Source organism: Pinus tabuliformis, chromosome X, assembly GCF_031772625.1.
Source record: "Pinus tabuliformis cultivar Carrire ecotype Pingquan chromosome X, CPIR1, whole genome shotgun sequence".
Classification (NCBI taxonomy): domain Eukaryota; kingdom Viridiplantae; phylum Streptophyta; class Pinopsida; order Pinales; family Pinaceae; genus Pinus; species Pinus tabuliformis.
Window position 1 is genome coordinate 841,234,856 of NC_142308.1, and position 27,920 is coordinate 841,262,775.

Genomic DNA, 27,920 nt, shown 5'->3' on the forward strand with positions numbered 1-27,920 from the left:
CTTTCTTATCTTGGATAACGTGTCTTTCTTATGTAGATATTTATGTTTTTCTAGATGTGCTCTGAAACCTCTTCATACTTCATGATGTCAATTTAATATTGACTGAGGTTTTGGGGTTGCAACATTTAAATCATTCTTAACTTCTCACTCAAACAATAGTCTTTTCATCCATTTGTAATCTATTTTTCCCATGTTTCTAAAAAGCCCCTTTCTTTGGTGACTGTCGTGTATGGCTATATAATTCTTTCTGATATTTACATGTCAATCCCATTTGATTGTTTGGTCTAATATATAAATCATGAAGTCAAATCTGCATAGGTAAATGTCTGTTATAGTCATAATCTCATCTAGTGTTTTAAATCACATTTATTCAGAATAAGATAGGACAAGGTGAAGCAATTAACTTATCAGACATCAGCATAAACCTTTTGGACCATGCATTTCCAATATGTATATCATGATTGTAAGTACTCACTTGATCCAGAAGGTGATATGAAAGATCTCTCATTCTATCATCAATAATACCAGAATGTCCATGCACATGAATATTCAACAGCAACCCTAGAGCATTCAAGTAAACCTGAGAACCCAAAAGACAGCCAATTGCAAATGAAAACCAAGAGCAAGTAATCTTAAGAATATCTTAGACCAGGTCACTCTCCCAATTTAGCAAAAATGGAGAAAGGTTATAGTAATCATGACGTGTGAAGGATCAACATTCTCTCTTTGCAAAGAAGCCAAGATATGGGAGTCATATATATGGAGCACTTTACTCAAATGTGCATGGCCTTCCAAGTAACATAACGCTAGATGCCACCAATTGTGAGTATACCTGGCACCCTAAAATATGTCAGTGCATGATCGAACCCACTTTGCAAACTACCTACCATCTGTAATGTATGGATCACTGAACAGTGATAGAAGAGGGAAAAGACTACTTCACATGAATGAACAGCAAGCATTCCATGAATCCAAACATGTTTTCATAAATTGGACTGCCTCCTTAAAGCGACATTCATGCTGAAACACATGACATAGCTGTACCAAAAACTAATGGAGATCAAAGACATGTTGTAAAATGATTAACACAAATAAAGTAGGTGCCCCCAACCAAAACAAAATACTATTTTTCAAATGCAATGCAAAAAATAAGCCATCAATCTTGGATAAAAATTTAAAATACAGCATGCTAAGTGTCTGCTGTGTTGTGGCACACACCGCATGCTGAGACCATGGGTCATCACTTTTGATTGTCAAGCCTTTCCTTGAAGCCAATTCTGCATCCCCCATTCGCCCAACCTCCAGTAAAGAAAATGAAAGCATTCCATATATATAGTTTTCACCTTGATTTGCTGGCAAAACCTGCCTTGATAAGTCAGAATCTATGAATAGAAAATCTCAGACTCTTCTGAACATATAATTTTCAGATTGAAAGGTAGAGTGTAAGAGAAATGTCCTGACTCCTGTTACAGGCTAACTTCTATTGGTTGTTTAATTCTTTTCTGGCATGCATAGTAGATAAAAAAAACCTAGAAGGAAATGAAAGAATATCTTTCTTAACTGCTCACCAAAGCAATTTTCAATTCCATAGAAAACCCCGTATGAGAAAATTGAATCATCATGCATCTTTTATGAGATACACCATATGTTTTTTGAAATACTATTCAATTAGATTAGTAATAAATATAATAGGTCTCTAAAACTTATATACCACGTCAAGGTCTTCAGAATGCGTATTAGACATATACCTGACAGAAAGGGGAAGCAATACCTGCTCTACAAGCTGAAGAGAAAGATCAGGTCGGCCAATGTAAAAGCAAAGCACCTGGGCTCTTTTCAGTGACACCAAATCCTTTGGGAAGTCCTTCAGGAGCTGCAAAGCAAAATAAGTTGTTATTTCAGAAACTGACACTCCTCACAAACAGATTAGAAAAACCCCATTTTATTCAAAATTCATACTTCTTGCTAGCTAGTTATTAATCATAAAAATATAGCAAAACTAATGAAGGAGAAAAGATGCAAGTGTGTGACAAAGTACTACATCGAATGCAGTATGGTTGTATCCAAAAAAGAATCTATCATTGCAACTACCCAAGGAACTGAAAATAACAACAGAAATATGATAGGAGTGAAACTCAAAAGATAGAAAAAAGAAAAGAACGAAACTAGTGGAGGCACCTGCACACCCAATGGGTGGATTGTACCTGCAAATCAGGATTAATGGACAAAACTTCTCCAAAGGAACTTTTTGATTGTATTTCTGAAATGATAAATGTTACAAATGAAAGGGGACTCTTTATACCAAATGAGGTGGAAACCCTAAAACTTAAAAGCTCTAGTTACTAATAAAAGTGATAAGACCCTTATTACACAACAATGGCATTTTACAGATATCAAAATATGGTATTATAAAGACCTAAGACAAGAACATTATTACAAAATTATGAGCTTACAGACAAAATAGCTGATTTATATTATGTAATGTCTAAAAGCTTATGTGGTGAGGTACACAGCATGCCCTCCCTTTAAAAAGTTTTATCCCTGTCTCTAATCAAATCAGTAGGGTTGTTGAGGTCCATGCAACCTACTCTGATTGACACACACAAGATGAGGGCCCACTGTCGCCCAAATCCCCACTCTTTAAGCCCAGCTACCTCCTTGATGGCTATGAGAAGATTCCTTTAAAATACCTCACCCAATCAATAAGATCAATGCCTTAAATTGGATCTATGGGCGAAACAGAGGAGTTAACTATTTGTTGTCCTACTGGCTGACTATGTAAAAAATTGTAGTAAATACTTACAACCAGCAAGCTATAACATTCAAACTCGAGAAATATATTGGTATGACTAATCAAAATGAGTGTATATAAAATACACTAACCAAATATGAAGTTATTTCTGTGATTGGAGTATTGCTTAGAGGGGTTCTAGTGTTATTTTGCTTGTTGTCCTATGACTGCAGACTGTAAAATCTGCAGACAAACACACAGACATCAGGCAAATCTCATTTAAAAGGCCACCCAAATAGTGACTTAGCACTCTTGATCAAGAATCTATGGGTAGGGAGGCTAAGAGGTGTTAAATAGACCCTTTTGGATCACTCCAAAGCTTCTTACCATCAGCGAGATGCAATTTTTAGCAAGCTGGAAATTGATCATATGAGGTCAAGGGATTGAATCCCATTGGGTGTTTATCTCAAAAAAATCCCACCAATGTACTTAATTACATAACAGCTGGAAAATAAGTCTAAAAATTACAGATAAGTAGATTAATTATAAAGCCTAACTACAAAGTCCCAAGGTAAAGTACTTAGTTAAGAGGTCCCTGGAACTCTGAAATCCGAGCAGATCTAACAGCAAGGAAAATGTGCAGGTGAAACTTAAATATACCATGAAAATTATGGGTAAACGAAGCACAAAATTTGGTATGTTAATGTTGATTTGGGTAGCATTGGATGTGCTCTAGCCATGAAAATTGGTGGAGAGGCTAAAGCACATGAGGTCTCCAAGACCCAGAAATGGTTTGGACAGATTGTACCCGGTTTGGGAGATATTAAAATAATTAATATTTTTAATGGAGTCCCTAAGTCTAGACTTAGGAAAAATAAAATATTAATGGGTATTAATATAAAACTGGGTTAGAAGGTTCTAAAAGTCATGGATCAAGCCAAATCTAATCTTCGCTGTTGATTAGAGATGTAATCTCGGCTGTTGAAGGACCAACAGGAAAAGTATAACAGGAGGCTTGAGGGTCAGTTGGAAGTGACACCAGAGTGATCAGTCATTCGATTTACTAGAGCGGGGTTTGCAAAGTAAAGGCGAATCAGTGATCAACAGCAAGGGGTAGTGAGTACCTATGTCACAGGGTTCGACGAACCTGAAGGTTCAGGTTCGAAATTCGCCGAACCTGAAAAAAAAAAAAATTGAAATTCGTTCAGGTTCGCCGAACCTGAAAGTCGAACCTGAATGGCGAACTTGAACGAATTCGAACCTAATCGAACCTAAAAAATCGAACTTGAAAATCGAACCTGAACGTATTTTAACGCGAATTTCAACGGTTTTTTTGTGGTTCGATGGTTTTTTTGGCAGTTTTATTTGCCTGTTTACGAGAAAACCTTGGGTCGCATACTGGTTTTCTTCATTGCTTCCCACCAAAATTTTCTTTATAAATGATGGTGCCGGAAGGATTTGGCACAAGCTGTCGAGTGCGTTTGATTGTCAATTTGTCATTGCGCTGTATGCTGTGGTCTTGCGTTTGAGATCGCTGTGAGTGTGGTTTGACAGATCTGTGATGGAGCTGTTTAGTTGGGTTCACTTAATCGTTTGCAAATATAGCAAGAAGATTCCCACTCTCTGAAGCATATTACAGGTTATTCAAAAATTTACCATGCCTTAGTTGTCTTTGACATCAATCTTCAACACGATTGTGGTGTTGTATTTTGCTGGTTTTAGCAATACCTTACCCTGCAGCTTTAGCCATTCACTGTACTTTGAGTATCTGTAGACTGTAAGGCCTGAAAGGCAAGAGAAAGTCGATATTGTACATATATATAAATATCTTCAGTAAGTTTGTCCTCCTATTTTTTATGGATTTTCAATCATCTTTCTGATTAAGGTTTATACTGTTTTATTCGTTTAAAAATAATAGGTTCTAAGGCTTTTTATATTTGTCTATGTTAATAATAGAATGCACCAAGGATAGAGGAGCTGGCAGTTGCCCACCCTATCATATCTTGTCAGGATCAACACCAAGGTTCCTGAACCAACTATTTTATTAAGTTTGATTTGGCTGGACAAAGATCTTGTATATTTAAAAAATGTTGATATTGAGCTTTGAAGTGTTCCTCTGGAAAATAGCATTATGGCTTATTACTTATGGAATTAGTGAGGCATGTTACTTGTTTTTCAACGACTCATTTCCAGAGCTTTTCAACTTCAATGGCACCGTTGTATGCCCTTTCCATTTGCATTTTTTTACTAGCTTCTCCTTGAGAACTTTCATTTGTTCCTTCTTTGGACCACATAGGTGTCTATAGTTTGTTGTGACCATGGAATCTTTTTAGTCTTCTTGCATTCAGAAGAAATGGTTTTTCCTGGATAACATGATGCTATAGAGGAACACATGGTAACTAAGTGACTTGGACTAAGAATGCATTCGAGGTTTCTTCAAATGGTGTTTATATTTTTTTCATGCCAATAGTAAATAAAGTTAATTGTGCGTACAGAAAATCATTACTTGTACATTTTTGCAAAACACTGATATTTGTAGTACGTACTAGTTACACAACTCTGGTTCTATTCAGTTAAACTGAAACATGGTTGGTCATAGCTTCTCTCCATATCTTGGATGGCTGCTAATTATTTGAATGTTTGAAAGAGCATAAAATACTTATATTCATGTGTTTATGGATCGATTTTGAATTTTCTATTATTTTGTCATATATAGATATATATATAAATATATATATATATATATTGAAAAATATGTATAGTCGAACCTAATGCCGAACCTCATTTGAACCTTATCGGAAAATTCGAATTCGAATCCGAACTCGAATTCGAACTCGAACTATGTGACATAGGTGAGTACTGGAGAGAGAGGCAGAGATAGTGCCGAGAGACCAACGTAGAGGCAAAGGGAGATGCAGAAGCCAGAGCAAGCCACGCAGGGCCTAGCAGAGACAGCATAGAGGCCAGAGGGCGTGCGTCATCCACGCAGAGGGCAGCAAGAGTGACGCAGAGGGTCCCAGAGGCTGCGCAGTGCCTCAGAGGGCTGACGAAGAGGGTTCTGAGGCTGACACAGTGCTTTAGAGTTGCTAGAGAGGGTTTCGTGGGATAGGTTTTCTAAATAACTGTTTCTGAATAGAGAGGTGTTACTGCCAGTTATTTTTCTCTATCAGGTGAGCCAGTTTGGCACCCAGTTGTACTCAAGGATATACTGCATAATAATAAACCCTCAGAATTGTTGCACCGGTTTTCCCACATTGGGTTTTTCCGAGGACGAGTTGTCCAAAAATAACGGTGTCACTTGTGTGTTTGTTTTCTTTCAGTTGTTGATCTGTAGATGGTTGAGACTGTATTGTGTTTATTTCGTTATTTATATGTTTTAAATAACTTGTTCGTAATTAACAAGTAGAAGAAATAAACTAGAACAATACAGATTAAATTTCTAATGGATAGACTTAGAAATTTCAACATGGTATCGGAGCATGTTAAAGATCACAGGAGAGATGAAGGCACCAGCTGAGGCAGAGCATTTGCAGCAGAAACAAGTGTCCTGAGTGACAGAAGCCAACGCAGAGGTTGAGGAGGGCAGAAAAGGCTTACACAGAGACTAGGAGGGTTGACGCAGTTGGCTGAGGGAGCATGTTTTGCCAGTGTTGGGATTGCGCAGAGCCTAGAGGCTCAGTCCTTCAATTGCTGGGACATAGGAAGTTGTGGGCAGTTTGCGGGAGTGAAGTTGGTGGGGTATTGTGGGCAGAATAGTACCTAACAGGGCAAAACGAAGGTAGAGGGAGTTACTACCGAGACAGATTTCTAGCCAAGGAATCTGGATCAATGTTGCGAGTGCACAGAAGATCGGAGAGGTGCGACTCAACGTTTGGCAGGCGGATTTCCAAGAGGGAAATCGAGACTGAGAGGGAGTCTAGCAGAGAACTTCCAAGCGGGAGGTAGAGAGACTCAGTAGGAGTCGAAGAGAGGACTTCCAGAGGGAAGTAAAGAAACTCGGAAGAGTCGACAAGAAGAGCAGAGAGATGGCCATGAATGGGCTGAGGGATCAGGACAAGCTAGACGGGACGTCCAACTTTGTGGTCTAGAAAGCCAGGATCCTATCCATTCTAGATAGACATCGCATCAAGGCCTTCGACTTGAGAACAGTGGCGATCCCAGTTGACCCGATTAATAATGAGAAGTACGAGGAGGCAATGGCCAAGGCGAAATGCATCATCCTTGATGGGGTCAAGGATCATGTGATCCAACATATTGCCGAGAAGGAGATGACAAAGGAAATGTGGGATGCCTTGAAGAAATTGTACTAGCATACCTTCGTGCAAAGGAAGATGTTACTTGAGAATCAGTTGCGATCATCCCAGATGCAAAAGGGGGAGCAGATGGATCACTTCCTCGACCAGTTGAAGGAAATTCGGGACCAACCGACTTCCATAGGGGCCACACCATATGAGGAGATGTTGGTGAGGACCGCTCTAAACGTAGTCTCTGAGGAGTGGGAGACATTTGTCCAGAGCATTTTGGGTAGGGCAGATCTTCCAGATTGGGAAGAATTGTGAACGACTCTTCGTCAAGAAGAGATCAAAAGGTTGAGCAAGACGGGAAGTAGCAACAAAGGAGTCTAGATCAAGAAGGAAGAGAAAGAGGATGCAGCTCTAGATCTGCAGGAAAGCAGGAGAAGAGGAAGAAAAAGGACCTCTCCAATGTCAAATGCTTCAACTATGGAGAACTAGGTCATTATGCAAACCAATGTTCGAAGAAGAAGAGTAAAGGAGAGGCATCTGGCTCTAAGGCAGCGCCAGCGAAGGCAAAGAAGGAGGTCAAGGAGGATGACGATTGTGTCATGAGTGCTCATGTACCTCTAGAGAAGAGGTGGGGAGACATCGAGTTGTAGTCAAGAGGACTACAAGCTATGAGGGGCAGGATCCTTGAGGTACCCAACCTCCTGGATTATACCTTGCTATGGAAGCCCCAAGGAGAAAGTAGCAGGACTGGCGGATGTAGGTAGAAACGGATTCGGATGAAGCGGCGGAGAGTGTTGCAGTGCAGGAGTCCTTGGGCAGTGCGAGGCTAGCAGGCTGCAACAGTGCAAGAGGCACGGAGAGTGTTGCAACAGTGCAGGATGGCACAAAGAGGTTTGCAACGGTGCGAGATGCAGGGAGTTGTTGCAACAGCGCAAAGCTCAGTAGAGGGAGCACTTGTTAGCGACAGAGAGAGCTTCAGCATCGAGAGTGTTTCTAGCCTGACAGGGATGTCAGAAGTTGGGTGGATCAATTGCTTACTTCTCAGTAACTGAGTTGCAGTGCAGTAACAGTTAGAAGTAGCACAATGCAGCATGATGAGAGGGGGATGCAGTGCAGATGCAGTGTTGGGAGGATGGACCAGCAGCGACACGAATGTAGAGGGAGTTGTCATATGAATGTAGCAGTGGCAGTGACAGGGCCATGGGCAGCAGTACAGGATGCAGCAGTGCAGAGGATGTTGGGCGGGGAAGCCTAGCATCAGCACAGGTACCCGTGCCGTATAATCAGAGTGATGTTCAGTGTGGAGTATTACTAGAGCACAGTCCTCGCTAAGAGGGGGTGTTGATTTGGGGTAGCATCGGATGTGCTTTAGCCATGAAAATTGGTGGAGAGGCCAAAGCACATGAGATCTCCAAGACCCAGAAATGGTTTGGAAAAATTGTACCTGGTTTGGGAGATATTAAAATAATTAATATTTTTAATGGAGTTCCTAAGTCTAAACTTAGGAAAAATAAAATATTAATGGGTATTAATATAAAACTAGGTTAGAAGCTAAGTAACCTGACACGAGGATTCGGGATTCGTAGGATACGGGGATTCGAATATCGGATTCAGACACGTTGACCCCCCGGAACAGGACACGTAGGATTCGTTATGTATTATTTTATATATATATATATATATATATTATAGAAATTAGATATTTCTTACACAAATTTTCATTAATTATACAAATTCATTGATTTCAAACATAGATCTTCATCTAGATGTTAGTTTTACTATTTACAAAGTAAGTAAGTAACATTATAGCATGCATAGTACATACAAAATTCAAGTACATGTCATTGTCACATAAATCATAAATGATAAATCAATGAATCATAAATTCTAAATTCATAAATCATAAATCATAATACATATTCAATTCATCAATGATCCAATAGGAGAAAAACAAGATAGTAAGATAAAGACACTAACAGCTGTAGTTTTCTCATTAAGTCATCAAATCAAAATGTGTTACATAGGTAGTGCAATGCCAATGGCAAATAGAAAAAGAAAATATAAAACACTACAGATATACTTAGGTAGCCCATGACTCATGAGTCATCAGTCAAGGTAGTAGGTAGCCCATGACTCATGAGTCAAGGTAGTAGGTAGCCCATGACTCATGAGTCATCAATCCTCATAGTCATCATCAAAATCAGCATCAATGTCCTCATCATCATGGTCACCATTGCTCTCCTTTGCATCCTCCTCCTCCCCTGTATCCATAGTCGTCTCTGCATCTGCTAGTGTGGAGGATGACCCCTCTACAATATCACCGTCATCAAATCTAACAAGCTCTAGCACTGGATCATTAAGATCCATGTTGGCCAATGCCAACTCAACATTGTTATCCAAACCCATATCATCAGGAAAGACATCCCACATCTTTGTCTTTCCCTTCAACCACTCTTCCCTCTGCCTGTAAATAATACGAAGGTTGGTGTGCACATAAACCATTGTTTCTGCCCTGGACTGCTCAAGCCTGCTCTTCTTCACACTATACAAATTCCCATATGTGCTCCAATTCCTCTCGCAACAAGAGGATGAAGTCACCTAAGAGAGGAGCCTCATGGCTAACTGTTGAAGAGGAGGGCTTGTTGCCCCATGATTTGCCCACCAAGAATAGGGCTTCTTAGCCCGCTTGTCTCTAATCACATCATATCCTACAAATCGACCAGTGCCAGTGGAAAACTCTACAAAGGCATCCTCCACCTCATCAAACAATGCTCTATCCTGAAAAACCCGCCTGAATGCATCTTTCCTCCCCTATGAGATTTCACCATCCATGCGAGGAGGGAATCTACAAGACGGTCCACCATTCAGCAACTCATGGCTATAGTATTTTGGGTTCAATGAGTGAGCCAAACAATGTAAAGGTGTGCAATTCTTGTCCCATCTACTGACAAGAATATCCTGTATAGTACCATAGAAGGCCACTGGTGATGTCTCATACTCGGGGCACTCACTCTATAGAATAATGCTCCTCACGGACTCAATCATGGAATCCCATCCCTCATAAACCTCTCCTAAGATGGGTTTGTCTATATCTGCAAATCGAAGCAAAGAAATGATAGGGTCCATGATCTGAATAATTAGATCTACCCTCTCCCACCAAGCATCATCTAGCAATGTGTCCTTCACTCTTTTAGAGGCTACTTGATCTGTCTTTCTCCAAAAAGACCAAAACTCAGAAATAACCATGGCTCCAAGAGCGGTCTTGACCTCCCTCAACCTCTTCAACATGATGAATGAAGAGGCAAACCGTGTATCAGCAATCTTCAACAATGATAGATTGTTGTACTCCTTGTAGATAGTGAGGGAATTTGTATGATTTTGCACAAAGTTATGAATATGTCGTGCATCCTCAATAATGTTACCAGTCCAAAGCACATCAGAAGCAATGGTTTTCAATGCTAAGTTCAATGAATGGACAATGCAAGGTGTCCAAAACACTTGCGGATATTTAGCTTCCACAATCATGCCAGCAGCCTTACAAACAGGTGCATTATCTGTAATGATTTGCACACAAGAATCAACATCTACATTTTCAATAACTTTAATAAATAACTCACCCATAAATTGTGCATCCTTGTATTCTCCAAGTGTATCCACTGCTTTCAAGAAAATTGGACTATTCAAGGAAGACACCATGAAGTTGATGAGTGGGTGTCATGCTGGATTTGTCCATCCATCAGAAACAGTGCTAACCCCAGATGTTGGCCATGATGCTTTAATAGGCTCAACCATTTTTTGCACCTCTATTTTTCCTTCATCAACAATGTGGTTCTAAGCTTCTCTGAACCAGGAGGCACATACCATGATGGAGACCCGTGAGTTAGAGCTTGACACATCTCAATACATAGAGGTGAGCGTGCAACATTAAAGGATATGAAGTTTTGATAGAAAAAGAAGGCAATGGTGAAATCAAGCTCTTCCTGTTTCTCTTTTTGAAAAATCGTGTCCATTGGACCAAGTGAAATTGCCTTTCTTTTTGTTGCTTGTCCCCCAATAGAACTCTCAAATGGAAATTTGGTGGTGCCTTTCCTCAAAAATGGAAGGGGGTCATCATTTTTGGTTTTTCTTGATTTTGCAGCCACATTTTCCATACCAACAGTGAACTCTTTTTCTATTTCTTTCCTCTTTTGTAAAGGAACAACTTTACAAGCTCCAACTCCACAACCTGGTAAAGCCAACAAATGGCCTTTCACACAAAAATATGTCCTTGTGAAAGTATTGTGGCAAAAGTTGCATCTCCAACACACATCGCCTCCTCCCTTCTCCTTGGTGCTTGGCCCATCCTCTCTTGTGACATATTTCCGCAAGGTATATTTCTCAATGTTGTCTTTAGGAGGAAGTCTTCCCTCAACATTACTTGCAGCAAACTCTGATGATATTGGGGGAGGAAGGGCATCTCTAATAGGGACATTCTTCCCCTTCATTTGCCCCCTACCTGCTGCCCTTTATTGAGCCATGAATACTGTAAAAAAAATAAACAAAACATGCACAAATTTGTAAAAGAAATGCATATACAAACTGTTGTAATACAAATGCAAAAAAATAGAGATGAAATGAACTTACCTGGTGCTTGAATCTCCTTGCCGAGCGCTCCAAATCCTTGGCTCCTTGCTCCAAACTTCTAACAACAAACCCATAGCTCACTATTTGCAAAAAGGAATGAGAGAAAATGGTAAAAAAAAATAGGAAGGTGTTGTTTTTAAACCCTGCAGGTTTCATTTTCACAGGATTCGAATCCCGTTTTCGGGACACGTTGTGTCCTAACAGGACACGACCCCGATTCAAGCGTGTCCCGTTAGGACACGACGTGTCCCGAATTTAGGATTCAAATTCTTGTGAATCGTGTCCAATTCGTAGGATTCGAACACTTGAGGAAAATATGACGAATCCGGTTTCATAGGTTAGAAGGTTCCAAAAGTCATGGATCAAGCCAAACGTAATCTTAGCCATTGATTAGAGATGTAATCTCAGTCATTGAAGGACCTGTTGACCCTGCCGCCTACACCTACCTACAGGTCAGTGAGAAAAGCCTTCAACCCCACAAGGTGTGGTTGGTGGCAGGGAACTCAGAGAAGGGGCTGTCACACTAATCCCAACTCTCTCCGTTTGAGCTATCTCCTAGGTTAGCTAAGGGGGGTGGTCCCTAATGGAAAGCTAAGTTAAAAACAAGGATGTGAGTTTCTAGGAGAATTGTTAGAACTAAATAGATTATTTATTTAAGATTTATAAGCAAGCCTGATATGAGCAATAACCATAAACACATAAGATAAGCATGAGATACATAAACAACCAGTGCCTTCAAAGTATTGCTCTTTAAGAAATGAAATTTTTTATTTTATTTTTGTTTAGAATGAAGTCAAACGCTTTCAAATGAAAGCCCAAATAACCTTGGACCTGGGTTTCCCAACGGAAAAGGGTTACTTAGCTTATGCTTTAGCTTTCTTCTTTAAATTTGAATTTGCCTCCAGGAACGCTTGTAGGAAAGTAAGCAAAAGAGTTAGCCTGCAAAAAAAAAAAAAAAACAATTACGGCCTCAAATGCTAGATAAAACCAATATACACACAAATGAAAGAAGAAAATATGGGATAATTTTTCAAGATAGAAAACAAGCAAAGGGCTCAGGAAACCCCATCTTAAATAAATCTTTTGATGTCTTGTGAGATTGTTGGCTTGAACAACTTGTGGGACCTTTGATATCCTTGGAGGTGACTATTCCAACCGAACAAGTCCTCACACTCCAATAGAGTTGGCAACCTATACTTTGAACACAAAAATGCCTGCAAACCAATTGTTAGCGCAAAAGGGACTTGGCATATAGAGACCAAGTTGAGCTTGTCATTCAACCGAAAATGACAAGCTACAACAAGAGCACAAAATATACCAAGCCCAAAGGAAATTTGAGATAGCTGCAAATCTCTCCTCCCTAGACAATAATGCCTTCAGGCAAATGCACAAAAAAAACAACTAGATAGCAATGTATAATCGAATGAATAATAACATCAAATGACACAGGTATACCTCATCAACCAAAGAATGCACCACAAGAGAAGCTAGTAACCCCAAAGACTTTTATTTATTTATATAGAAGTTGAGTACAAAATCCAGCAGAGTCTCCGCAAGCCCAACAGCTCATTCTATCGATCCAAAATGATAGCTCAAGACTCATATAAATAAGAAAATGGGAGATGATCCCAAGGAAAATTCCAATGACAAATGGAGATGGATTGACAATCCCAATGTAGAAAATCAAATTACAAGTGGCAAGCTGACTGGCTGTAGGCAGAAAACTTGATTCCTTGGCTGTCCATCGAATATCCTCAAATCTGCTGTGTGTTTGGCTGCCTCTAAACTGCTGTTGACACCTCAAACAGCCAAGCCAACCAACTGTTGTGTATGCTGTTATGAAGATTGTATTGACTGCTGTTAACTGTGCGTATAGGCTGCCTCTAAACTGATTTGCGTAGGAGCTGAAGTAGCTCGCTTTATACACGTGGATGGATGGGCGTAGAATAGTGGTGACACACTCCATAACTTATGCGTTAACTGAACCTTCCAATCTGCTTCACAAATCTGCGTATATAACTTTGACAGCTGCATTAAAAATTTGATTGGGACAGCGTGTAATCTGATTTGGCATATGAGTATTTGCTGTAGGTAACTGGCAATGTTGAGCTGTTTGCTGTAGCGTTGATCTTTGACCGCCAACATGCACATAATTTGCCCATACGTGGACCTGTCTCCTTGATTCCCAGCGTAAATATCCTCTTAAAATTCTGCCTATAATTGCTGCGTTGAAGCTGAACTGAACTGCTATTGGCTGATTTGCGTGGAGCTGGAGTGGCTGCGTTGACACTTTGACTGGCGTGAATATTCCTTTGCTGTAGCTGTACGTGGAGATATCTTTTATCATGTGCCTTTTATCAAACTAATGTGTAGGCTATAGTTATGTGGGGTCCCTCCATGTTCTTTTAACTTTTTCACCTTAGACTTTAATTAACATTTGATTTAAATTAAATCAAAGTCACTTCATACATTTGCGTGTACGTACTTCTCATGAGCTCATTGTGGGCCCCTTTGACTTTGACTTGAAACTTTTGACTTGAGCCTGTTGTACCTTATGAGGTGGGTCCCTTGTGCTTGCCACATCACCCTTGACTCTCCACATAATTTCCATGTCAAAATTTGACTTATTTTGACTTTGGAAAAATTTATAAATTTTTCCAATTATTCATTTTTTTTAATTTTTTTCCTCATTTTGTTACTGTCACTTGAAAAAATGGCTTCTGAGGGACTTTAAGTCATTTTTTGACCCCCAAAGTGGGTCCTAGGATAATGCTGGGCCTCTGAGGATGAATTTCGAGTAGTCGCATGCCCCAGACATTTCCTAAGGCCACTTATTTACATCACTATATAGAAAATAATTTAAAAATCTCGTTTTGCGAGAAATTTTTAATTATTAAAAAATTATACTTAGACCTAGCCAAATTCCACGAAATTTTTTGTGTGATCTAGTATGGTAATATACATCGACTCTAGACACTAAGATGTGTCAGGGGCTCAATCTTCAAACCGTCACCCCGGCTTTGGGGTAAAACATGAGTGAAAAAATCCAGAAAATTATCCGCCTCTGAAAAAGAAGGGATAATTAACCGGATAAAAAAAACACTCCAAGGTGTACTCGTTTGCTGATCGAGTCCCAACATCCTAGGCCTGTTACAAATTCAAAACTCATCATAACTAGTATCACTTATTACAATTCCCCGTAGGGTGTGCAATCTGGGTACAAGAAAGATGATGAGAAGATAGAAGTAGAGTTAAAAAACTCTGTTGACTGATGATATCTGATGGTACAAGTGTCCTCTGGATCATCCTTGGGCATGGAGTCTTCACATAATCATCAGGTGCCACTCCAGTGGTCAACATTTGGCTCCATATGGGGATGCATGCTAGATATGAAGTGATAGTGTGCAAGAACCTGGAATCTGCATCCACTGACAAAAGACATATATCAGCAGTATCCATTCAAAATATCATCAAATGAAATAAAGTATAGAAACGAAGAAATGGAAATTTATTCTAAGAGCATAAATGACAATTTATTCATGAAATAAAACTACTTAAACAAAAATGACACAAGATAAGGTTAGAAATATGATACAAAAAGATGCCCCATGGCATCAGATAATTTCTTTGTAGAACAATTTGAGCAGTTGGCCGTTCACAGGTAACTCGAGTGGTTCTCCATCCAAAGTGCTCAAATGGTAGGAATTTTGTCCAGCTGCTTCCCTGATAATGTATGGTCCAAGCCACAAACTGTCAAACTTACCATGATTTCCTGGCTTTTCATTCCTGCGATCCCATAGCAAAACCATATCATTGTTAGAAAACATTCTATTCCTAGATGATTTGTCAAAATTTCTTTTTACTTTCGACTGATTTTTACAACAATGCTCAAATGCTCTTCTTCTGGTTTCATCCAATTCTACAATTTGATCAATCCTGCATTGCACAAAATCTTTATCAGATGTAAAACTTTGTAGCAATTGGTAAGCTGGTAACCTCAAATGCACAGGAAGGGTAACATCCAAGCCATAAACTAACTCAAAGGGACTCTTCCCAGTAGAACTCTTCTTTGTAATCCTATCAGCCCACAAAGCATATTTAATTTTGCTATCCCATGCCCGTTTGTTATCCCCTACTATCTTCTTGATTATGGTTATCAAATTCTTATTACTAGACTCTGCTAAGCCATTACCTTGAGGATAGTAGTTTGATGAATGGGATAAAACAATGCCATACTTAAAGCAAAATGATGAGAATTCAGCGGAGCTAAAAGCCTTGGCATTGTCGGTGGTTATTTTGGCAGGGACACCAAAACGAGTGATAATCTTATCTTCAAGAAAATCTATCACTACTTTTTCGGTGGCGTGTTTTGTAGGGATGGCCTCTACCCATTTAGTAAAATAATCAGTGGCAGTTATAATCCATGAGTAGCCATTGCTCGAATTTTCATTAAATTTCCCTATAAAATCCAGCCCCCAATGTTGAAAGGGAGCCTCCACGACCACAGGCTGAAGAGGCAAAGTGGCTAACTTCTGCTTCCCAGTGAATAGTTGACAAGCTTGGCAACCTCTAACATACTTGTGCACATCAGCAAAAATAGATGGCCAAAAATAACCAGCCCTCAAGATTTTGTGGGTAGTAGTCTTAGCAGCATAATGCCCTCCACAAAATCCTGAATGAAACTCAGATAGAAGCTTTTTGGCTTCAACTTCATCAACACACCTAAGTATTACCCCCTCCGGATTTCTCCAACCCAGACCATCCTTCATAATGCAATATTTAGTTGCTCTAAGCCTTAATGCTCTTCTCTTATGGCTAACTAAATGGTTAGGACATGATAAATTTTGCAAATAATAAATAATGTCTTTATACCATTCAAGTTGACCCAATTTTTGAAGTTTTGATGAAGTTAATTCCAAATCATTTTGACAAATCATTCCTATCGCTTTCTCATTTCCTTCAGTCAAGATTTTGGCCAATCCCTGGCCTTTCACAAGCTTGGTAGGTCTAATATCCAAATCGTACTCCTGAATCTTCGAGACCCACCTAGCTCGAGTTCCTAAGCAATCAGCTTGGACTAAAATATCCTTTACAGCAGAGTGGGGAACAAATGCAATTATCCTAGAATACCCTACATAAACTCTGAACTGTTTAAGAGACTTGACTAAAGCATAAGCTTGTTTCTCCATGGTGCTATACTTCAACTCAGACCCTTGGAGGGACCTACTCATAAAAGCAATAGGCTGCTCATGCCCTTCATTATTCTTTTGAAGCAACACCCCAGCAATAGTATCTTCAGATGCAAAAGAGAAAATCAAAAACTCCTTTGAATAATCAAGGCTTATTAGAACAGGTGCTTTGACAATAGAATCCTTTATTTCCCGAAAACCTTTTCTACCCTCATTTCCCCAAACAAACTTAACATCTTTCTTTAAGAGGGTTTGGATGGGTTTGACAATCTCAGCATAATTTGGAATGAACCTTCTAAGAAAATTAATCTTTCCTAAGAAGGATTGAAGAGTTTTAATATTATGAGGCAGAGGAATCTTTTGAATAGCCTCAACTCTTTCAGGGTCAATCTTGATCCCATCCTTTGAAATGATGTGACCAAGCAACTTCCCTTCAGTCACTCCAAAAATAGATTTAGCAGGATTTAAGGATATTCCATACTCTCTACACCTATCAAAAATTTGCCTTAGGTGGCTTATATGGGAAATTCCATTTTTAGAAAAAACAGTTAAATCATCTTGATAGATCTCAAGAAATTTCCCAATTAAACCCTTAAAGGCATAGTCCATAGCCCTTTGAAAAGTTGCTCCAGCGTTCGTTAATCCAAAAGGCATCCTTAAATATTCAAAAGTACCCCATGGTGTGGTGAATGTTGTCTTATGCCTATCCTCCTTTTTCACCAAGACTTGGTTGTATCCTGAAAATCCATCTAACAAAGACATCATTCCAGATCCTGTTACCCTTTGCAATAATGTTTCCATATTAGGTAAAGGGTAATTATCTTTTTTACATGCTAAATTAAGATTTCGAAAGTCTACACATAGCCTGATTGATCCATTCTTCTTCCTCACAATAACCAAATTTGAACACCATGTGGAATGCCTAGTGTGAGCAATAATACCAGCCTGAAGCATCTTTTGCAATTCCTTTTGTACCAAGGGGGCTAACTTAGGATTGATTTGCCTAAGTTTCTGCCTAAAGGGTTTGGCATTTTCGTCCTTAAGAGGGATAGTATGTTCCATAACATCTTCCCTATAACCTTTCAACTCATCATATGAAAAAGCCAAAACATCTCTATATTCATGAAGTAAATTTATCAAATTTTTCCTTTCTTGCTCATTGGTACCCTTGCCTATTTTAATAACCTTTGGGTCATGAGGGGTACCAATATTCACTTCAATGAATTCCCCTGGGCCAATTTTCTTATCATCTTTTCTCTTTGATGCATCATGTCTGTCAAACACTTGCTCCAAGGCTACACGTTCCCTAGGAGTAGGATTTGTCACCACATTACACTCCTCATAATCACATCCTTCCTCTTTGTAGCCAGCCTTAAATTCAGAAAATTCCTCCATGTTATTTAAAAAACGAACCACCTGGCTTTCATCATTAAAGATTTGCCAATGCTCTAGATTGTCAGGAACTGATGGCCTAAAGATAATTTCCATCTTAATTTTATCATCCACCAAGTTCTCTCCAAGCTGTAATGTAGATGCAGCAACAGCCAGCTCATCAGCTTGTTTATTTCCTTCCCTAGGAATTGCTTGAAGGTCTAATGCATCAAAATATTCCATATTATCCCAAACAGCATTTCGATACTTCTTTAATCTATCATTCTTGCATGCAAATTGATTCTTAGTTTGAAGAATGACTAGATCAGAATCCCCCTTGATACTAAGCAACTTTATCCTCAAGTCTTTTGCCAACTCAAGACCCAACAATAGAGCCTCATACTCTGCTACATTGTTGGTCGCATCGAATTCCAATCTATAGGCAAACTTGAATATGTGACCAAGAGGGGAAGTAAGGACAATTCCAGCACCCTTACCATACCTAGAATGGGCACCATCAAAATTCATGTGCCAAACTCCATCTTTTTTACAATCAACCTCCTCCTCCAAAGGAGGAAAAGAATTAGCCAGAATAGCATAGTTTCCCAAGTTATCAGATTCATACACAATTTCATTATGAGGCTCCCTGGGATTTTCGATATGAAACTTTCTCTCCAATTCCCTATCCAGTCTAACCATGATGCCCTCACTGTCAGGGATGGTAGCATAACTTAAATCCATTTGCAAACTACCCCCAATATCAGCTCCCCACTTTCTAGACAATAACATCCCCCAAGCATCAGGCACATCAATCACCACAATATCCATGGTGATCATAATGTCAGGATGTACAGCTAAGTGGACTTGAAGATCTTTTATCAAACCACACACTTTAATGATCTTTGAATCCATTGCACAAATGTTGTGGTAGGGTCTAGAAATCCTCAAATTTAACTGATTCATGACTTTCTTAGTCATGACACAAGATGATGCCCCAGAGTCAAACATACAATTGTGTAAAAGCATTCCATTGACCAACATAGTTATGAAAAAAGGTTGGTGGTCTCTGTTATCTCTACACATATCACTACTTTGCAGAGTGATAGGGGCATCCTCATATCTATCCTTAGAAAAATTAGACATTTCTTTTCCATTGGGAGCATCAATGGCTTTCAACAATTTATATCTTTGGGAGGGAATCTTCATGATTTCAGTGACAGGAACTAAAATCTTAGCATTATTAATCCATCCTCCCAAGTCAATATTCAACTTCGATATGGGTGGAGTGAAAGTTTTACTATGATTTCTTTCTTTATTCTTGGCTATCTCAAAAATTTGAGTTGATGAAGGCTTCTCTCCATATATTTCAGTGATCCTATCCAAATCTTCAAAATTATTTATACTATAGGAGGATGGAGTCTTTTTATTTACCTTCTGACTACTCTCCATAACTCCCATCCAATTTTCTAAGGACAAATGATGCTCTTTTCCAACTACATTGATTTGTTCACTTGTTCCCATCATATCTCCTTCTAGGATCCTTCTTGCATAAGGACAAGTGAGTTCATCATGTATGTCATCGCAAGGTCTACAATAAGGCATGGAATCATCAACTAAGTTTGTAGACTCGAGTGGATTAGGTGGCCTATGGTCATTGGGAGGTCCTCTCTTTTGCCATTTATCATTTACTCTATTTGGGAATCTCCCACCTTGATTTCTTTCCATGGCCACTAATCGATTTTGGATAGCATTCATTTGACTGGTGTGATTCGCCTCCATACTCTTGATGAGTTGGGTTAACTCCTTAATAGGATCATGCGTAGTCTCTTCTTTGGCCTTGCCTTTGGAATCGTTCAGTTTCGATGGCCCTCTATTGAAACCAGGAATTTCAGATTTTCCTGATTGCTTTCTAGCCCTTTCTATCTTTAAGGCTTCAGATTGAGCTACACTCAGATTCGTAGGCTCCTTCCTCCTCAACTCATAGGCAGTGTCAACCCCAAAAGCATCTAGATATGAGCATAAAAGAAATTCATCAGGAGGTTTAACAGTAGCAGGCATGCTTTTTACTAATTCATTGAATCTCTTGTTAAACTCCTCCATGGTCTCATTCTCGTTTTTCTTCATGTTGCTAATGGCATTGATCAAATGCCTATTTTCCTTCTTCTCTCCAAACTTATTCAAAAAAGCAGTTAGAATGGCTTGTAAAGAGTTATATGAGTTAGCAGGTTGCTCAGTGAGCCAATCAAGAGCATCCTCTTCTAAAGATAAAACAAAAAGCCTCATCTTCACATCCTCATAATTAGCAGTGTTACACCATTTAAAGATACAAACATTAAAGTTTTTCACATGTGATGTAGCACTAATGGCATTGTTACCTTGAAAGGAAGGCAACTTTTCAATAGCCTTGTCAGGGATATTGTGAGGATAGCCATTTATGTTAGTAAAGTCACAAGGAGCAAAAAGATCATTCATGATGCTAGGCTCTACTTGTTCTTGAAAAAGCAAATGAATATCAGAAATAGCCTCTTGCCCAAGACTAGCAAGAGCTCTACTACAAGAAAGTCTATTCAACCTCTCTCTAAAAACCCTTTCAGGATCAGGAGAGGGGCTAACTAGACCACTTGAATTTCTCCTAGTAGAGACTCTTGCAAAATTTGGATTGAGTGGAGTCGCCACTTGAGCAAGAATCTAAATCTAAAGTTCAAAATGCTGAAACCAAAAGGTTAGTCAATTTCCCAGGTACAAGAAAGCTTGTCCCCGGCAACGGCGCCAAAAGATGTTGACCCTGCCGCCTACACCTACCTACAGGTCAGTGAGAAAAGCCTTCAACCCCACAAGGTGTGGTTGGTGGCAGGGAACTCAGAGAAGGGGCTGTCACACTAATCCCAACTCTCTCCGTTTGAGCTATCTCCTAGGTTAGCTAAGGGGGGTGGTCCCTAATGGAAAGCTAAGTTAAAAACAAGGATGTGAGTTTCTAGGAGAATTGTTAGAACTAAATAGATTATTTATTTAAGATTTATAAGCAAGCCTGATATGAGCAATAACCATAAACACATAAGATAAGCATGAGATACATAAACAACCAGTGCCTTCAAAGTATTGCTCTTTAAGAAATGAAATTTTTTATTTTATTTTTGTTTAGAATGAAGTCAAACGCTTTCAAATGAAAGCCCAAATAACCTTGGACCTGGGTTTCCCAACGGAAAAGGGTTACTTAGCTTATGCTTTAGCTTTCTTCTTTAAATTTGAATTTGCCTCCAGGAACGCTTGTAGGAAAGTAAGCAAAAGAGTCAGCCTGCAAAAAAAAAAAAAAAAAAAAAATTACGGCCTCAAATGCTAGATAAAACCAATATACACACAAATGAAAGAAGAAAATATGGGATAATTTTTCAAGATAGAAAACAAGCAAAGGGCTCAGGAAACCCCCTCTTAAATAAATCTTTTGATGTCTTGTGAGATTGTTGGCTTGAACAACTTGTGGGACCTTTGATATCCTTGGAGGTGACTATTCCAACCGAACAAGTCCTCACACTCCAATAGAGTTGGCAACCTATACTTTGAACACAAAAATGTCTGCAAACCAATTGTTAGCGCAAAAGGGACTTGGCATATAGAGACCAAGTTGAGCTTGTCATTCAACCGAAAATGACAAGCTACAACAAGAGCACAAAATATACCAAGCCTAAAGGAAATTTGAGATAGCTGCAAATCTCTCCTCCCTAGACAATAATGCCTTCAGGCAAATGCACAAAAAAAACAACTAGATAGCAATGTATAATCGAATGAATAATAACATCAAATGACACAGGTATACCTCATCAACCAAAGAATGCACCACAAGAGAAGCTAGTAACCCCAAAGACTTTTATTTATTTATATAGAAGTTGAGTACAAAATCCAACAGAGTCTCCGCAAGCCCAACAGCTCATTCTATCGATCCAAAATGAGAGCTCAAGACTCATATAAATAAGAAAATGGGAGATGATCCCAAGGAAAATTCCAATGACAAATGGAGATGGATTGACAATCCCAATGTAGAAAATCAAATTACAAGTGGCAAGCTGACTGGCTGTAGGCAGAAAACTTGATTCCTTGGCTGTCCATCGAATATCCTCAAATCTGCTGTGTTTGGCTACCTCTAAACTGTTGTTGACACCTCAAACAGCCAAGCCAACAAACTGCTGTGTATGCTGTTATGAAGATTGTATTGACTGTTGTTAATTGTGCGTATAGGCTGCCTCTAAACTGATTTGCGTAGGAGCTGAAGTAGCTCGCTTTATACACGTGGATGGATGGGCGTAGAATAGTGGTGACACACTCCATAACTTATGCGTTAACTGAACCTTCCAATCTGCTTCACAAATCTGCGTATATAACTTTGACAGCTGCATTAAAAATTTGATTGGGACAGCGTGTAATCTGATTTGGCATATGAGTATTTGCTGTAGGTAACTGGCAATGTTGAGTTGTTTGCTGTAGCGTTGATCTTTGACCGCCAACATGCACATAATTTGCCCATACGTGGACCTGTCTCCTTGATTCCCAGCGTAAATATCCTCTTAAATTCTGCCTATAATTGCTGCGTTGAAGCTGAACTGAACTGCTATTCGCTGATTTGCGTGGAGCTGGAGTGGCTGCGTTGACACTTTGACTGGCGTGAATATTCCTTTGTTGTAGCTGTACGTGGAGATATCTTTTATCATGTGCCTTTTATCAAACTAATGTGTAGGCTATAGTTATGTGGGGTCCCTCCATGTTCTTTTAACTTTTTCACCTTAGACTTTAATTAACATTTGATTTAAATTAAATCAAAGTCACTTCATACATTTGCTTGTACGTACTTCTCATGAGCTCATTGTGGGCCCCTTGGACTTTGACTTGAAACTTTTGACTTGAGCCTGTTGTACCTTATGAGGTGAGTCCCTTGTGCTTGCCACATCACCCTTGACTCTCCACATAATTTCCATGTCAAAATTTGACTTATTTTGACTTTGGAAAAATTTATAAATTTTTCCAATTATTCATTTTTTTTTATTTTTTTCCTCATTTTGTTACTGTCACTTGAAAAAATGGCTTCTGAGGGACTTTAAGTCATTTTTTGACCCCCAAAGTGGGTCCTAGGATAATGCTGGGCCTCTGAGGATGAATTTCGAGTAGTCGCATGCCCCAGACATTTCCTAAGGCCACTTATTTACATCACTATATAGAAAATAATTAAAAAATCCTGTTTTGCGGGAAATTTTTAATTATTAAAAAATCCTACTTAGACCTAGCCAAATTCCACGAAATTTTTTGTGTGATCTAGTATGGTAATATACATCGACTCTAGACACTAAGATGTGTCAGGGGCTCAATCTTCAAACCGTCACCCCGGCTTTGGGGTAAAACATGAGTGAAAAAATCCAGAAAATTATCCGCCTCTGAAAAAGAAGGGATAATTAACCGGATAAAAAAAACACTCCAAGGTGTACTCGTTTGCTGATCGAGTCCCAACATCCTAGGCCTGTTACAAATTCAAAACTCATCATAACTAGTATCACTTATTACAATTCCCCGTAGGGTGTGGAATCTGGGTACAAGAAAGATGATGAGAAGATAGAAGTAGAGTTAAAAAACTCTGTTGACTGATGATATCTGATGGTACAAGTGTCCTCTGGATCATCCTTGGGCATGGAGTCTTCACATAATCATCAGGTGCCACTCCAGTGGTCAACAGGACCAACGGGAGAAGTAGAAGACGAGGCTTGAGGATCAGTTGGAAGTGACACCAGAGTGATCAATCATTCGATTTACTAGAGCGGGGTTTGCTAAGTAAAGTCAAATCAATGATCAGCAGCAAGGGGCAATGAGTATTGGACAGAGAGCTAGAGATAGTGCCGAGAGACCAGCGCAGAGGCAGAGAGGGAGACGTAGAAGCCAGAGCAGGCCACGCAGTGCCCAGCAGAGATAGCGCAGAGGCCAGAGGGCCTGCGTCATCCACGCAGAGGGCAGCAGGAGTGACGCAGAGGGTCCTAGAGGCTGCACAGTGCCTCAGAGGGTTGACGCAAAGCAACAGAAAGCTGACGCAGTGCTTCAGAGTTGCTGGAGAGGGTTTCGTGGAACAGGTTTTTTGAATACCTGTTTCCGAATAGAGAGGTGTTACTACTGGTTATTTTTCTCTGTCGGGTGAGCCAGTTTGGCACCTAGTTGTACTCAAGGATACACTGCATAATAATAAACTTCAGAATTGTTGCACCGGTTTTCCCACATTGGGTTTTTCCGGGGACTAGTTGTCCAAAAATAACAGTGTCACTTGTGTGTTTGTTTTCTTTCCGTTGTTGATCTGTAGATGGTTGAGACTGTATTGTGTTTATTTCGCTATTTATATGTTTTAAATAGCTTGTTCGTAATTAACAAGTAGAAGAAATAAACCAGAAGAATACAGATTAAATTTCTAACGGATAGACTTAGAAATTTCAACAGTTAACCCTTGGGTAATATTTATCCTCATTATTCACAACTCCAAGGTGTAAAACTAGCCATTTAAGATATAAATATTTGAAGATTAGGTAGTCTTATTATGCTAAAACTAAAATTAAAAATAAATAAATAAATAAAAATAAAAATATATATATTTTGGATTTTTAATATAAAGTGGCTGTTGATGATTCCTTACCTTGTAAGTTGTACCACAACAAATTACCTCAAGAAGCAGGGTTGTGAACCACAGTTTCACTTAAGTTGACCTTGTACCTTCAACAGTTAGGTGGGTTTGGTCTCGAGTAGAGAATGTTGCCCTCACCTATGTCTAAAACTTCTTCACACCTTCAAATTCAACTAGGAGCAGCCCCTAGCATGGCATCTCTGACCTTTATATCAATTATGCAGCGAATACTTCTGTTCTCCCAATTGAATCTTGAAGCTAACTCGTAGAATATCAGTCCAACCATCATCCGAGCATCCCACTTGCAACAAAAGAATGAAGTGGCCTAGCACCAAGTCCACCATTTTCACATGGTTATGTAGTTCCTCAACAGATCATTCCTCCAATTGTTTTGTAATCTTACTTAGAGTGAAATTTTTTTATGTTAAGAGAGATTACCACAATGATCAAGAAAATGCAAAATACGAAGAAAAAAAACAGCCCACACAATATAATACACAATGGTTTGCATATTGAGTTCTTTATTATGGCATATAGTGATGTTACAAATAAACAACAACATCATCTAGAGGAGAGACTAGCCTTTATAGTTATTTGAAATTTCTTTAACGGCTAGTTTGACTCTTGCTCTAGGAAAATATTTTTCTTGTCATCCACATGTTGAAGACTAAAAAAATTTGATAAAATATTACATTTACAGGAATAATTTTCCCACAAGGGGGTCAACTTAACTCAAGATGACCAAAGAAGCTCAACGTTCCCTTCGTTATGTCCCTGAAAGTTGAAAAGAAGATGAATAGTAGCCCCAAAATGCCCAATGACTGGCTAGGAGGCCCAATTTCCAACTCAAACAGCTAGTAGGTGGCTTGACATGGTCCATAAAGCAACTTGAATTGGTGGAGAAGAATTTGATTGGTTGAGGAGGAATCACTTGACTTTCCAAGAGTGAAATTTTTGTCCACTCACCGACCTTTTGGTCCATAGTATCCCAACATTCCACTTTGACTTCCAAAACAGCTAGTTGACTTGACTTTAAATGGCTAATAAACTCGACCTTGCCACCTTTTGCTTGATCTACAATGGTACAGTGCCTTTATGAATTTGACAATTGCGCTACCTGTGTTTGCTGGAATTTGGCCTCATTTCACCTAGGTCTATCAGATCTAATGAATGAATCTCTCATCCATTTCTCTTTTTTTTGTAACACAACCCCTTGCAATCCCTGCAATACCACTGTGTCAAAATCTGCCCAAGGGTAAACACCAAGTCCTTCTCAGCCACCAAATCTCGAGGTATATAGGCTGGTTGCGCTTATTGTTCAACACTTCTCAGCTGATCTGCCCACTTGACCCTGATACCATGTAGAAAAGCCACCTACAAGTTAATAACCCCTTGTAGGAATTTCGTCAAACACTTAGCTAAACTCTGATTTCTGAGTACAATAAAATTATAAATAATCAGCACTAATGTATTAAATTCCAACACATTCAACAGTTATTTATAAGCAGAAATATAAATACTAAGCCTGAAAATTATTTGCAGCAGAAATGAACAGCAAACAATCCCACCATTTGACACGATATTTTTGGGCAATGCCCTTGGAAAAATCCCGAAGGGAAAACCAATGAGAAAGGAAGAAATTTTATTTCTTATCAGAGAATTTTACAGCATTAAATGACAGTAATTAAATCCACTTATCTTCCTTGAAATGTGTGCACAAAATTTCCTTGGAAAAAGTGTTGTAGTTGTTCCTTGAATTCCTGGGGCTGCCTTGATTTTCATGCCCTTCACACTCAGAAAAATCATACTCACACATAGCTAGCTCCTAGAAATTCTTGCCCACAGGCTGCATTGAATTTTGAGCCTCTAACTGCCTCAAAATTTGAGCTCTAACAGCCTCAAAAAAGACAGTTCTCAACCACCCTTGAACAACCTCAAATTCGTGCCTCATCTCTACAATAAATGCAAACCAGTTGCCTCGAAAAACACGATGTCCTTGCCTCAAATTTTGTGCATGTTCTCTACCTTGGAATTCATGCTGTTTGGTTGTTGTCTTTACTGTTGTACCTGCTGTACTTTCCCTTCTCTGATAAACTCCTCCCTTGGCTCTCCTCCTCTTCTACAAATCTCATGATGAATAATTGCCTCTTCACTCGCCTTTTCCTTTTATAAACTCATTAATTACTAAAACCCTTGATCTCAATGGCCAAAATTAAATCTTTCCATCTCAAGATCAACGATTGTGACTTAATCTCTTATTGAGATGACTTAAGCCACTTTTTAAAATCACTTAGGTTACTCAAACTTTATAAAATCACTCTTAGAAAAAAACACTTTCCAACTTTATAAAATCACTTAAGTCACTTTAATCATTAAATACAAAAGGTACTATATAAAATCATTTTACAAAGATTAGCATCTACAGAGGCAATCTTCCACATGCTAAGACACCAAGCCAATGTGGAAGTCCTACCAAGCTACACAATCCAACACTCTCTTACCAACCACCTTCCACAGGGCCTCTTAGCCCTCAAGGGGTGTAAGAGCCCCTACTTGACCTTCTCCTCCAAAACATGTTCTCTTGTCGACCACTCTCCATAGGCCCTCTTGACCCTCAAGGGCTCTGAGGCCTGTTACCGCTCAAACTAGCAGGGGACCTAAAGGGCAAATGCTAAGCCAAGGACAACAAATGGAGACTTAGCCCATTGTCACCCCAGCCAAGGCCCCCTTCTATTTACGAACATTCACCGATGGGAGGAGACCTGGTATATTATGGAGTCACCGATGAAGGATAAGTCAATGAAATGATGTGGAGTGACCCAAAAAATCACTTTCCAGGAAGAGTTAGAAGTATAAGGCTTGCTTGCTTCCTAAGCAAACTACAATGTCTTCTATCGAAAGGAAAGGAGGATTAAAGGGTTAGGTTTATGGAATATGACTTATGAAGGGACTTCCCAATCCCGAAAATCCTTATTGTAATTGGTATCCCAGATGGTTCTTGAAGGATTATCTTTTTCAAAGGAGTGGGACCACACGGGACCTAGTGGACCCAGTCTAGCATAGGGGAATGAGAATAGCAACCAATGATGCTCTTACCCTGGACAAGGTGGAGAAAGGAT

General features: G+C 39.3%; 1 protein-coding gene across 2 annotated transcripts in view; it reads right to left on the reverse strand.

Annotated features, from left to right (window-relative positions):
- The window catches only part of LOC149142372 (uncharacterized), a 260,366-nt gene that overhangs the window by 180,787 nt on the left and 51,659 nt on the right, over positions 1-27,920 (reverse strand). For both annotated transcript variants that reach the window (XM_089449395.1, XM_089449393.1), the window contains 5 exons: positions 1,772-1,873; positions 1,219-1,362; positions 944-1,038; positions 703-832; positions 476-580 (listed from right to left, as the gene is read on the reverse strand). In XM_089449395.1, coding sequence (XP_089305521.1) covers positions 476-580; positions 703-832; positions 944-1,038; positions 1,219-1,362; positions 1,772-1,873 — 576 coding nt within the window. The remainder of the gene's footprint in view (positions 1-475; positions 581-702; positions 833-943; positions 1,039-1,218; positions 1,363-1,771; positions 1,874-27,920) is intronic.